This window comes from Sturnira hondurensis, unplaced genomic scaffold (assembly GCF_014824575.4).
Source record: "Sturnira hondurensis isolate 20B ecotype Veracruz unplaced genomic scaffold, ASM1482457v3 Scaffold0021795, whole genome shotgun sequence".
NCBI classification, from domain to species: domain Eukaryota; kingdom Metazoa; phylum Chordata; class Mammalia; order Chiroptera; family Phyllostomidae; genus Sturnira; species Sturnira hondurensis.
The window spans coordinates 9714549-9727555 of record NW_028094426.1 but is presented as its reverse complement, the minus strand read 5'-3'; the positions used below and the strand labels follow the sequence as shown (position 1 = coordinate 9727555).

The following is a 13007-nucleotide window of genomic DNA, read 5'->3' as shown; positions in this document are numbered from 1 at the left end:
TGCTATTTGTACATTTTCTATTTCAGTGAATCTCTCAAATGTAAAAGTTCACTGTATAGATAGAATCCAGCCAAAAATGTAAAATAACAGGGTCAAAAGGATCCTGTGATAAATAAACTGTTCAAAATTAAGGTATTAATATTTGGTGGTATAAAAGTGAATACTCTGTAACCTATAAAGAATCATGCAAATAAAATACCAACCAATTAAATAATTATAGTACTTCTTAAAACTAATGAATGTTCTGCTCACAATTATAATTCTGTACGTAATGATATATTTAAGGTGCTTATCATTAAAGTAATGGCTTTACACAACTTGTGAGGTATCTTAAACCTTTTATGAAGATTCTCTGGAAAATTTTTCATAGTTTAATAGGATAAGTTAAAATAAGACTGGCCCCGACTGGTGTAGCTCAGTGGACTGAGCTCGGGCCTGTGAGCCAAAGGGTCGCCAGTTAGAGACCCACTCGGGGCTCAGGGCTGGGTTGTGGGCCAGGTCCCTGGTAGGGGGCACGTGAGAGGCAACCACACATTGATGTTTCTCTCCCTCTCTTTCTCCCTTTCTTCCTCTCTTTCTAAAAGTAAATTTTAAAAAAAGAAATTATATCTTTGCTCTTCAAAAAAATAAAGTAAGAATGTAACTTTTGCCATATCAACATTTCTCAGAGTAAAAAATACAACTTAAAGAATATAAGTGTAGCCCTAGTCAGGTGGCCTGGTTGGTTGGAACATCCTCCCGCGCACCCAAGGGGTTGCAGGTTTGATCCTGGGTCGAGCTTATGTGGGAGGCAGCCATTTCATGTCTCTCTCTCTCTCTGTCTCTCTCTAAAAATCAATAAAAGATATCCTCAGCTGAGGATTAAAAGTTTTTTAAAGAATATAAGTATAAACAAGAGAAGAGAATGTTAAGGAAAAACAGGTTTCCCAAGTTACATTTTATTCTCACTGATAAAGCTTTAAAATGAGAATTTTGTAACACTGCTTTATTATTTGTTTAAAAATTAAAAAACTAATTTAAATGACTGTTATACATATATTGAAGATAAAGGCTTTTTAAAGATTCACCCTAAGTTCATTGTATAAAATGTACCTAAACAACCATTTCCCTGAATTATATTTTGCTGCATACAAAAAGATGAATGGTATTACTAAATGCTCCAGTTGAAAGCAAGCATTTCACTTAATACTTCACACATGTGCCCAGAGTGACAAAATAAGCCATTTCACAAATTCATTCTATTATAGTGCTATCTGTATTTGGAGTTGGCTTTAAAAAACCAGTGATCTCATCATTCCCCTTACCGAGAATTTGGCAAAAAAAAAAAATGCATTTTACAGTTCCTCTCTAAAATCAAATCAACACAGTTCAGCAAAATTTTTGGTACTTTATGCATATATAAATCTCCTATTCTCCCTCCTTTTTAAAACAAAAACAGAATAAATCTCCAAGATCACTATCTTCCTGACACCTTCCCCCCAATCATATGACCAGAGCTTTCTACTTTAAGAATTCTGTTTTCTTACAATTATTATAATTATCTGTATGTTTTCTCATCTTTCACACGAATGCGAAAAAGATTTAGTGGCAAGAACTTCTGTTTTGTCTTTTCTCAATTCCCAACAGGAGTCACAAGTAAGCAACCTGCACGGCAAATTCAGTATGCAAATATATTTGGTGTGGTTGCCACAGTGTGTGTGTGTGTGTGTTTCCTATGCAGTTTTTTAAAAAAAATTACTGGGGTGTGTAAAATTATTTTTTTAATAATTAACAAAAATATTTTATTTGATCAAACTTTCACTCACCTGCAAACAGTCTGTAAACCTAATATTTGTGGACCTTCCTTAAAAGTAAAATGGTATAAATTTTACAAACTTGCCTTTGATTCTAAATCAATCAGGCTCACAGCTCTGTCATCCACTTGAAGAATNGTTGCCACAGTGTGTGTGTGTGTGTTTCCTATGCAGTTTTTTTAAAAAAATTACTGGGGTGTGTAAAATTATTTTTTTAATAATTAACAAAAATATTCTATTTGATCAAACTTTCACTAACCTGCAAACAGTCTGTAAACCTAATATTTGTGGACCTTCCTTAAAAGTAAAATGGTATAAATTTTACAAACTTGCCTTTGATTCTAAATCAATCAGGCTCACAGCTCTGTCATCCACTTGAAGAATCATATCTTGAGTCCACACTTTGCCCTTGGCATCAAGCAATTTCAGCTTCCTTATTCCATCATCAACAGTTATCATAGCATCTTTCCGATCCAGAACAAAGGTAGTCAGGTGCTTATGATTGGCAAAAAGAAAAATATTTGTAACATACACACAGTCTCTTAGTACACATTTTCTAAGACAGCAAAGCTAACCTAATGTAAGTCAACTAGCCAAGAGGTGAGGGACAAAAACATTACTCTGGAAGTTCATGGTTCTTTTACTCAGATAATAAAGTTAAGCAGGTTTGTTGAACCCAGGAAATGATGCCTTGAATCATAAAATAGCTAAATCTGCTTAACACTGAGTGATGTTAAACTATACATTTTATAACCATGCCATAAAAAACAAATTCTAAACAGTTTAAATAACATTCTCTTAAACTCAGCCCCCAATTTTAACTCCCTGTCATTATTTGAATGCTATGCAATAGTAGGTATTCCACGTGGCATCTTGAAAACCATACACAGATAATTGAGAGTCACAACAGCAACTCTAGTCTGTAGCAACCATCGACCTTTTCACTCTACTAGAACCACGGAATCAGGCAAACTTGAGATAGGTAGAGGAGTGAAAATAAGAGCAACTTAAAAATTACGTCCCCCCTCATACATTGTCAGTGGGATTATAAATCAGTGTAGCCACTATGTAGAACAGTGTGGAGGGTCCTCAAAAAATAAAGACTAGAACTACCATACAACCCTGTGCCATTTCTGGGCATTTACCTGAAGATATGAAAACACTAATTCAAAAAGATACACATACCCCTATGTTTACTGAAGCCTTATTTGCAATAGCCAAAAAATATGGAAACAACCTGTGTCTCTAGACAGATGAATGGATAAAAATGTAACATATCTACATGTACAGAGAACTTATGTGTATGTGTGTATATATGTGCATACATACACACACACACAGACAGTCTAATACTACTTCACCATAAAAAAAAAAAAGATGAAATACTGCCATTGTGACAACATGTATGAACCTTGGGGCATTATGCTCAGTGAAATAAATCAGCCAGAAAAGGACAAAAACACTATGATTTCAATCATATGTGCAATACAAAACAACAACAAAAAAAAACCACTGCAGAATACATCATAGAAAGGAAATAAAACAAAGTTTTTATTGGTAGTAAATGAACCCCTCAAGATTCATTTCTCAACTTGAGCAAACACCAAGCATCTTACTTCAACCCGGTACTGGGAAATATCCGACACACTGCTGATGCTGTCCCGTGCATAATTCTTCCTTTGTTCTGAAAGAGAAGTTTACAAGGACATCATTTACCCATCGGCAGGCTGAAGTTCACAGTCAGTGTCTTGTGGCCAACTATTAACTAGTCTATCTCACATAGAAATACAGTCGTTGACAAGTCACCATTGAGTCATATCTCTGAAAACACTCATTATTCACATTAATTGAAAAAGCTACCAGCAAGCTTAAATGAAATGCATGAAAATTTGACCTAATACAAATTTTCACTATCCCAGAGGTTAACAAGATTATTAAGATTGAAAGAAAAAAACATATAACAGTTTTATTAATCAGGAACCTACTATTTGGAAAAAGGATAAAAACTGGTTTGTAAATTTCATCTTTTAGTATACTGAGAACAAAATAGAATTGTAAATACTGTCACAGATACTGTATTGTATGAGTTAGACTATTAAAATAACAGGCACTGCAAGAAACATCTCCTTTTACAATATCCAAACTATGGAGAGTGTTAGAGGAGATTGAAAACATGATTTAATCATACAGACTGACATTAAATTTTAACAATTTTCACACATCTACAGAACAAACAAAAGTGAACTCAGACTTGTAGATATAAGCTGTTAGAAAAAATAAGGAAGTTAGGTAGAAAGTAACTGCAAACTATTTTAAAAGTGAAAATAATCCCTTAATTTTCTTTTGTAAAATGCTGCAAAACCAAAATAAAATATAAAATACGTGGAGGCAATATTTTGCACTGGTTGCTTTCCAATCAAGCAAGTTGCTTATTGGTAAATTCAGAGTTGCCTATTTCTTTTAAAGCAGAATGTTGTGATTAAAAAAAAAAATCACAAAACAAAACAAAAATCCCTAAGTGGAAGCCAGGGGATTTGTGGTACTAGCCCTGGGTCTGTCACCAAGGAGGAGACTTCTGGGCCTCAGCGCCCTTATTGTAAATTAAAAGGGTTAAACCAGATCAAACCACAAGACCCCTCCAGTAGCAAAATTCACTTTACACACATGCCCACACAAACACACACACTCCTTAGCTTTCCTAATAACCAATTTCTGGAATGTAATTATGCTTCCTTCAGTTAATATAGGAACATTTAGCCCTTCCTACAACAGAAGTTAAAAGTTCTGCCAAACATAAAAGCCACCCAAGCACAAAAATAAGCATGTGTACAGACTTAGAGTGGTAACTATAGAGTTACTTAAGAACGTCAAAAAATTTTTGTTTAATAATGCTTATAAAAGTAATTATCTTTTCATTCACATTCACCTTAAAACTGAGAGGAAAAATATCCATATGCCTTATATTATATCACTCTAGTATTATTCCAGTATATTCTATTTTTGTTTTTGCAGCATTAAAGTTACTTAATAAAAACACACACACTACAAAGTTCAGTTTTCGCTACCTTTCTTTTTTTGTTTGGATGATGACCTGAAGAAGTATGATCCAACCGTTCCTACCAAGATAATGTGATCAAAAAGAATGATCTGGTTTCATCTTAAATGTTCTGTTCCAATATGTCAAAATATAAACCTTCACTTACATGACCGAATTCTACATATTTTTAAAAGTTAACAAGTATGATTTTTTTAATTATCTTTAGTAAAGGGTTAATCAATGTGAGACATTAACAAATAGATAACTATTGTTGGAGAAAACATTATGACTTTTGAAATACAATATGTAATGCAAGGACATAGCTAAGAAAAGCACTTTGAGAAATAATCACTATTTCACGATCACTTGGCTCGTCACCTTCTACCACAACCCTCGACAGCACACTCAGAACACGAAGGTAGTTCTAGTTCTTCTGGTGGGAGCTGAGGACAGCAAAAGGGTGGCAACAGTCGCCATGGTATCCAGCCCCAGGATTGTTAAGTGCATGACTCAGCCTCTCCCATAAGTGATAGGCAAACGGTTAAAGGTCAAAAATACAATTTTTTGTAATCGAATATTCTCATTATGAAGCAGTCAGAATTTGCTCCCCCAAGTTTCCTAATACACAGTTTCTCAATCACACGGAAACATCCTTTACAGAACTTGAAAACACTACCTACTGTAAATAGAATGATGTTAACTGAACATTCCGATTGCCTAGAAAATACGGTGCCATTTCCAATATTCCAAATTAAGAATCCATTTTTGGAATTCAAAAGCTGCTTTCTCTCTGATGTTATACAGTAAATAAAATGCACGCCTTATGAGAAAATGTCCTAAAGTGTAGGATGCTTTAAATGGATTTATAATTAAACATAGTTATAGTTAGATAGCTCCAGTGATTTAAGTCAATAAATAAATGAAGATTAATATTAACATTTTAATAGGAAATTTTGAAAGAAGGCTTTTAAAGGCAACTATAGTACATTTCTTTTTTTATGAGAATCATATATGCTCTCAAGTACAGCTGTAAATAGTAATTATGCTCCTAAACTGCATTATCTCACTGAAAGTCTTAAAGCAGTGTGAAAACCCTAACTAGTCTCAACGATACTCAAGATAAAGCTTCCAATGACATAAATCACTTTCTCAAACAAAGATTCTCAACCCTGGCTTCATATTAGAATAAACTTTGAAAAATACCCCCGCCATCTAGTTGTTCTTAGGTAACTAACTGGTCTAGGGTGCAGTCCAGGCACTGGGATCTATAAAAGCCCCCAGGCAATTTTTATGTGCAGTCAAGGCTGAAAATCACCGCTTCAGATTCTGTGCAAATGCCAATTCACCTGCTATATCGTATCTCTTTAAATTGAAAAGTTTTCTTTCCAAATTAATAGTGTAAATTATAATGAAGCAGTGCATTAAGTAACTGAACGAATGGGGCACTAGAGTTTTGGGGTTTCTAGTGTTACAAGCTGCTCAACTCCCAATAGAAGAGGTAGTGTCAGTCTTTCTCTCTCTCTCTGAATCAGTCTGAAGCAGGAACAAACTTTAATTGATTGCATAGTACCACTGGTTGTATTTCACTATTTTTTCCTAACAGATTCTATCCCATGGACCAGACAGAACATACAAACCCAAAGATATGAAATTAGGTGAATTCAGTAACCAAGGATGAAAATGCTTTACATATCATTTTAACATTACTGAGTTGATATACCCCAACAAAAATTGATATTCAACTTCCAGATAAGGAACACTAATTTAGTCTTCAATGGACTTTGGGTGGTTATGATATGTACCAACATAGGTTCATCAATTGTAACAAATGTACCACTCTGGCGGGGGAGGCTAGACGTGGAGGAGGCTATTTATATGCACAGGGATATATGGGAAATCTCTGTACCACCCCCTCAAGTTTTCCATGAACCTAAAACTGCTCTAAAAAATAGTCTTCATGAAAAATTAGGCTTCATTTCACTTTTCAGTTAGTACAATGATAACTGTAACAATATGCAGGTCTCAGTATTTCAACTTAATTCCCTTTTGCCTGTATAGCTATAGCAAGATTTGAAACAGCACATACTCAGAAAATTTTTATTTTAGGTATTTATCTCTGGAAAAAAACAAAGACTTGCTTAATAAGTAAAGATTTGGCAATTAGGAAGGGAGAATTAATATATAAAAGCAGCTGCTAAGTATTTCTTTAAATAAGGGACTAGAGTTCCTATTACTTTACATTAGAAAAACTTTGAACCACCAATAAAGGAGAATTCCTTTCCCACTATCTTGGTGAATCATATCCAGACAGGAGAGGTGCTTAATGGGAATCCGCAAGGAGTACTGAGTAGTAATGACAAGTTCTCATTATTCAGGCAACAATAACCACAGTTCGGCAAACAGTATCTGAACAAAAATAATGCTGTTAAAAACAAACAAGGTCCATTTGACAAAATTACATTATATATAAGAATTTTACTTGCCAGTTCAACAAGCTGTTAAAATAACTTATCCAATGAAAAAAAAAGAAGCTTCAAAATTTTCAGATAAGTCAGGAAAATTGCCCAACTGCCCTCTGAGTCACATGTTCTGGTACACTCTGAAGCTGATTTATAACTCCACCACTGCCCAACTTCCTGATAATAATTCTGGGCTAATAACTTCTTAAGAATAAGAAAAAAATTATTGTTCAAAAATATAACTGAATGCTTTTTCATGTAAAATAAGTAAAATGTATATTACAAATAATAAGGAGAGGAAAACAGAAATGAGTTTAACTGTTCAGTGCCACTTAAATGTGTAAGAGGTTGCTTGGTTTTCAATTGTGACAATTAAACAGATTCTCTCCAAACCAAGACCAGGAGAATGAGAGGAAGATGGGTACAAAAAGAAAATTATGTAGAGTAGGTATCTGTTAGTAGAAGTGGGATATTCCAAAATTTTACTCTGAAAAAGGTGAGTTAAACACTGTGTAAAAACACAGGGAAATGTACAGTCAAGTCAATCCTAGAATTGTGCAGTTTATAGGTTACTTATACTTAATTGTAATCAGTAGCTCCCTGAGAAGAAAAAAGAAAAGCAGGAAAAACACAAGTGTAGTTTCCTCCTTGCTAACATCACAAAAATTTCAAACTTAAGGCTAAGTGAGACTTGAGAATATACATCATATTTATCCATTATTACTTGGCCTCCCCAAAACACAAATGTCAAAGTTACTGCAAATGTTGATAATGACAACAAAGTATGACTAATTGGTAATTCCGTAACACTTGAGGTTTTTCTGGAGATAGATGAGTATGACTTTAAACAGCCGATTATTTATGGTAAAGGGTCATATTCCAAATTCAGCAATATCTAATTTAAAGGGAAGTTACTTTTGCGGGAAGTTCAGCTATTTGGAACACACCCAAGGATCTGTACTTAAATTAGCCCTCTGAATGACAGACAGATATGTCACAATGTCTACACATTAAAGGTTGCACGTACTAATGAGTAGGCTCTAATAAGAAAGACTGAATTCCTCATTCAGAATCTATTCACTAACAGGAGTTTCTACCTAGTGTCTCAGCCCATGCACATCAAAAGCAATGATGAAAGCAGGCAAGTTAACAATAAAGAAAAGTGAAAGGCTTGGGATCTGCTCAGATGGAAGAAGCAGACCCACACATTCAAAAGTGAAGATTCCGAATGTGGTGCAAAGGTACAGACTGTGGCCTCTGAGCACACGGCAGCACACTGGTTAGTGCCCACACCCATGACCCTGTGAGTCACTAACGGGAGGTTACAGGGGCTACACCCTGACGAGAAGGAATGTTTAATACAACTAACAAGTACTTTCCCTTTAAAACATTTTTTAAAAGTTTTAGTGTTTAAAGACTTTCACAAATAGCCTAGCTAGAAAAATATATATTATATATACACAATTGTTTTTTAATTCTGGGATATCAATAGCTAAATGATATATTGCCATCATAAGTGAAGAAGAAAAAAATATTATTTATTTCCTTAAACAAAAGTCCCTATGTTGTCAGAGACTCTCGTGATGCAGAGCCTCTCACATGTTGGCTTTGACATTTCTTTGAAGAAATGACAAAATATGGTTATTAAAACTGCAGAGCATTGTAATTGTTTTCCTTGAATAAATTAAATTAAAACACATCCAAAGAAAGCAAATTTATTGTCATAATTGTGTTGTTCAATAAACATTTATAAGTTTATAAAAATAATTTGTAGGACATAAGCTTAGAAATATGCCATGAAGCCCTGGCTGGCATAGCTCAGTGGATTGAGCACAGGCCTGCGAACCAGAGGATCTCGGTTCGATTCCCGGTCAGGGCACATACCTGGGTTGCAGGCCAGTTCCCTGCAGGCCAACTCCCAGCAGGGGGACGCATGAAAGGCAACCATACGTTGATGTTTCTCTCCCTCTCTCCTTCCCCTCTAGAGATAAATAAATAAAATCTTTAAAAAAAATAAAAAATAAAATTAAAAAAAAGAAATATGCCATGAAGACATTTTAATGTCAATTAATGACACTGACTTTAATGTCATTAACATAAAGTTAAATGACAATCAATGTCACATAAAGTCAAATGACATTGACTTTAATGTCAATTAAAGTCATGTGACTTTGAGAAATCACCTCGCCTTAATAAAGGGCCTTGACTTGCTTCATATGTAAAAAGGGGGAAATAAAAGTTTACTGCCTAAAAGCTAAAGATTTTTAATCCTTTAATCTACGATTTTATGAAGTTGCTGCTAATGACATTAAAATTTGCAGCCAAGCCCTACTTTTTTATCTCTTACTCCTTTCTTAGATCCCTGAAAACAAACCTTTGGGCCTGAGTTATTTGTGAGAAGATTAATACTCTTTCTGCTTAAAAAAAGTCTCAGGGCTCTTACACGGATGTCTGATTCACCTATTCCTAACCATATGCACCAAATGTCTCTTAATACCGTTACTAAAGAGACTCAAGACAAATGTGACCTATATACTCCTCTGATTAAAACACAACAATGGGTCCTGGCTGGTGTGCTCAGTGGATTGAGTGTGGGCCTGTGAACCAGAGGACTGCAGTTCGATTCCTAGTCAGGGCACATACCTGGGCTGTGGGACAAGTTCCCAGTAGGGGACACACGAGAGACAACCATACATTGCTATTTCTCTCCCTCTCTCCTTCCCTTCCCCTCTAAAGATAAATAAATAAAATCTTTTAAAAAAACCACAACAATAGCTAATCATTCCCTGTATCCAATTCATTAGTATGATTCTTCCTAATACGGGCCATGTTTATATTTCCAATCTTATTTCCTAACGCACCACCCTGTACTCTCCAGGTAACACCAAACTGTAGTTCACTAATTCATTACATCCATTCTACAAGTATTTACTGAGCACAATTTAGACATTAGGCACTGTGCTAAGGCTTAGTGAATCCTGAAGTAAACATGGCAAACATCACCCACTGCTATAGAACTTAGAGTCAAGTTTTAAAAGAGCGTACACTGCTTTTTACAGCACCCTCCAGCCCTGGCCACCCCCCGCACCCTCCTCCCCAATGCCCGGGCAAACACTACTTAACTTTCAGAGTTCACGGCAAGGCTCAACTCTTCTGCCTACCTGACTACCTCCTCCTCCCCAGTGCCCCTTACACACACTACCAAACAAGCTTATTTAGCTCCTTATTAGGACAATATATTTGCTAGTCTCCTCCTCCCCAAAACGGTGTACAAGCCATGACCATCTCTTATTCATCTATGAAATGAATAAAATGACATGGAAGTGGATGCTATGATGATCAAAGCTTAACACACAGACTCACTTAAATATTTCTCTAGAAATGAGAGACTGAAGAAATTATCTACTTTATTTTTACCTTAAAAAAAATCCCAGTTTCTTAAAGTCTCTAAGACTACAAGTGCCTTAAAGTCAGGGATCATATATCAATCAATGGCCCTGTTTTAAGCACGATTAACCACAAAATAGGTTATTTGTTGAACACATTCTCTAGATCTACAATTCTCAACTACTGGACCACAGTAAGAAGGTCACAATTTAGTACTCAACAAAACTGAAAGCCACACAAACCGGATTGACATGACCAGAAGAAAATGTATCCATGTACGGTATACAATCAATCTTCCCAATGTATAATTTGAGTGCTAAAGTGTAGTCACTGAACATATACGCAGAAAAAGAACTTTGGAAACTTTAGAAGTTTTCACTCTTACCATAGCCAAGGCATTATAGATCTAGGTAACGTCAAAAAAAATCCAAATTTAGAAAATGCGGTTGATTCCTAGATAATAACAATAATAATATCAATAATAATAGCAAATACAAAATGTTTCCTACTAGCCAGGCACCATTCTCATATGAATAAAATGAGGTAGCTCCATTATACAGATAATGAAATAAGCAAAAGTGAGATAGAGACAAGCGAATTAACCTGCCCGAGATCACTCAGCTAATAAACAGTGGAAATGAATTTGAAGCCAGAAAGTCTGATTCCAGAGTCTTTGCTCTTAACCACAATCATACTGTGATTCTTTATTGTTGTATAATATTAAAAAGCCATGAAAGTCCTGTAAAAGCAAATGCCTTCCTAAATGTATGTGGTCCTCAGCTTCTTTTTAGTAATAACTTTTATAATCAAAGTTTAAAACACATTATTTATAATGTGAGACCATCTAGAGAGAACCGTGGAGGTTACAGAAGAATCGGGGAGAAAGCCCACTTGTGTTGCAGTGCAGAATGAAATCATATAAATGCTACTGGACATACTATAACACTACCCAAAAAGTTGAAGAACTAGATGCAAGAAGTTCCATCCACCGACATCGACAAGCAACTGGATCAGTCACAAGGATCAATAAACCTATCATAAGTGACTAGGTGGGGAAGCGCACCTAAAGCATTGGGGTCATGCAAAAGCCTCCTCAGAAAGCACTGGAATGCATCATCTGTAGTTCTAACACACCAGCAAGCAGAGGTCGCAGCTTTGGTAGTTATTGTAAAAACTCTTTTTAAATTCTTATTTATCACTACTTCATTCCAAAGAATACAAAAGAAAGCGTGGGTTCAAACTATGAATCTGAAAATTTGATTTGTAAAAATAAAAAGGGGTTAGAAATAGAATTATACTTGTATCAAAAAAAAACATACCATAAAGGGCCTTTGCGCTTGTTTTTGAACTTTGTTCTCTGTCCATCTGGGAAATGGTAGATGATGATCCGTAACCACTGTAATAAAAACAGTTATTGTCTGGGTTAAAGTCCAAAGTAAATTAATAATAATTCAAAACTGCAAATAAAAATTCCAATATACCACAATCATCATGTGCTTTGAACACACATACTGAACTGACGCCAAAACAAGACAGTCATGTTCTGGCGAGGGGTCAGGACATAGAATATAAACCATGCCACCCAACTGAGGCCTCTGGCTGGTACGAACCACAGCCTCCTCTCAGATGCCAAGTCAGAACTGTGGCCAAGAGGATTCATCAAGGTTGAAAGTACCTCAGACGAGGTGAAGTTGGCCATACCAAATCAAGTTCAGAGCAGTGATCTGTTATACAACGCTCCCCCTGACCCAAGCTATAACGGAATGTTCACTGCTTTCACAAATATTTAAATGCAGTTAACCAAAATAACACTTTATCATCAAACTTGATCAACTTTACCTTATTTCTAGCCTCCTATTCCTAATACATTATATTAAGTAAACGTATTATCTAACTTTTTAATTAGTTTTCATTTTTCAGTAATATTTACTAAGCCCTAAACCAGATGGATATGTGGCATGGGGGTTAGGGGAACAGGGTTAATAAAACAATTAAAACAGTTACAACAGAATGTGGTATCTGGATAAAACTAATAGCTATAACATGTAGGATCAAAGAACAGCTAACTTTTTATCAGGATGCCCAAGAATTTACAGCCAAGCTGACACCTTGGCTATAAGCAGAGTCTAAAAGGAAAGAAGTTGTTCACATATGGGGAGAATTAAGTGAGGAGATGGCACCTGGCCCCAGCCTGAGAACAAGCATGGCGTTTGAGGGAAAATGCACATAATGTGATGTGCTCAGTCAGATGAACGACTTGAGAAGTAGAGAAGGCGAACAGAGGGCTTAATCATGTAAATTTTTATGCTCTAGGTATAGCAAATACATTTA

At 35.5% G+C, this 13007-nt stretch overlaps 1 protein-coding gene across 5 annotated transcripts in view; it reads right to left on the bottom strand.

The window, feature by feature from the left end:
* EPS8 (EGFR pathway substrate 8, signaling adaptor) overlaps positions 1–13007 on the bottom strand; it is a 168688-nt gene that overhangs the window by 51355 nt on the left and 104326 nt on the right. For 4 of the 5 annotated variants that reach the window (XM_037033975.1, XM_037033978.1, XM_037033976.1 and 1 more), the window contains 3 exons: positions 11996–12072; positions 3410–3477; positions 2127–2288 (listed from right to left, as the gene is read on the bottom strand). In XM_037033975.1, the coding sequence (XP_036889870.1) occupies positions 2127–2288; positions 3410–3477; positions 11996–12072 (307 nt within the window). Of the gene's footprint in view, positions 1–1879; positions 1925–2126; positions 2289–3409; positions 3478–11995; positions 12073–13007 lie in introns of those variants that run through there. The other variant, XM_037033979.1, reaches the window with a different exon arrangement.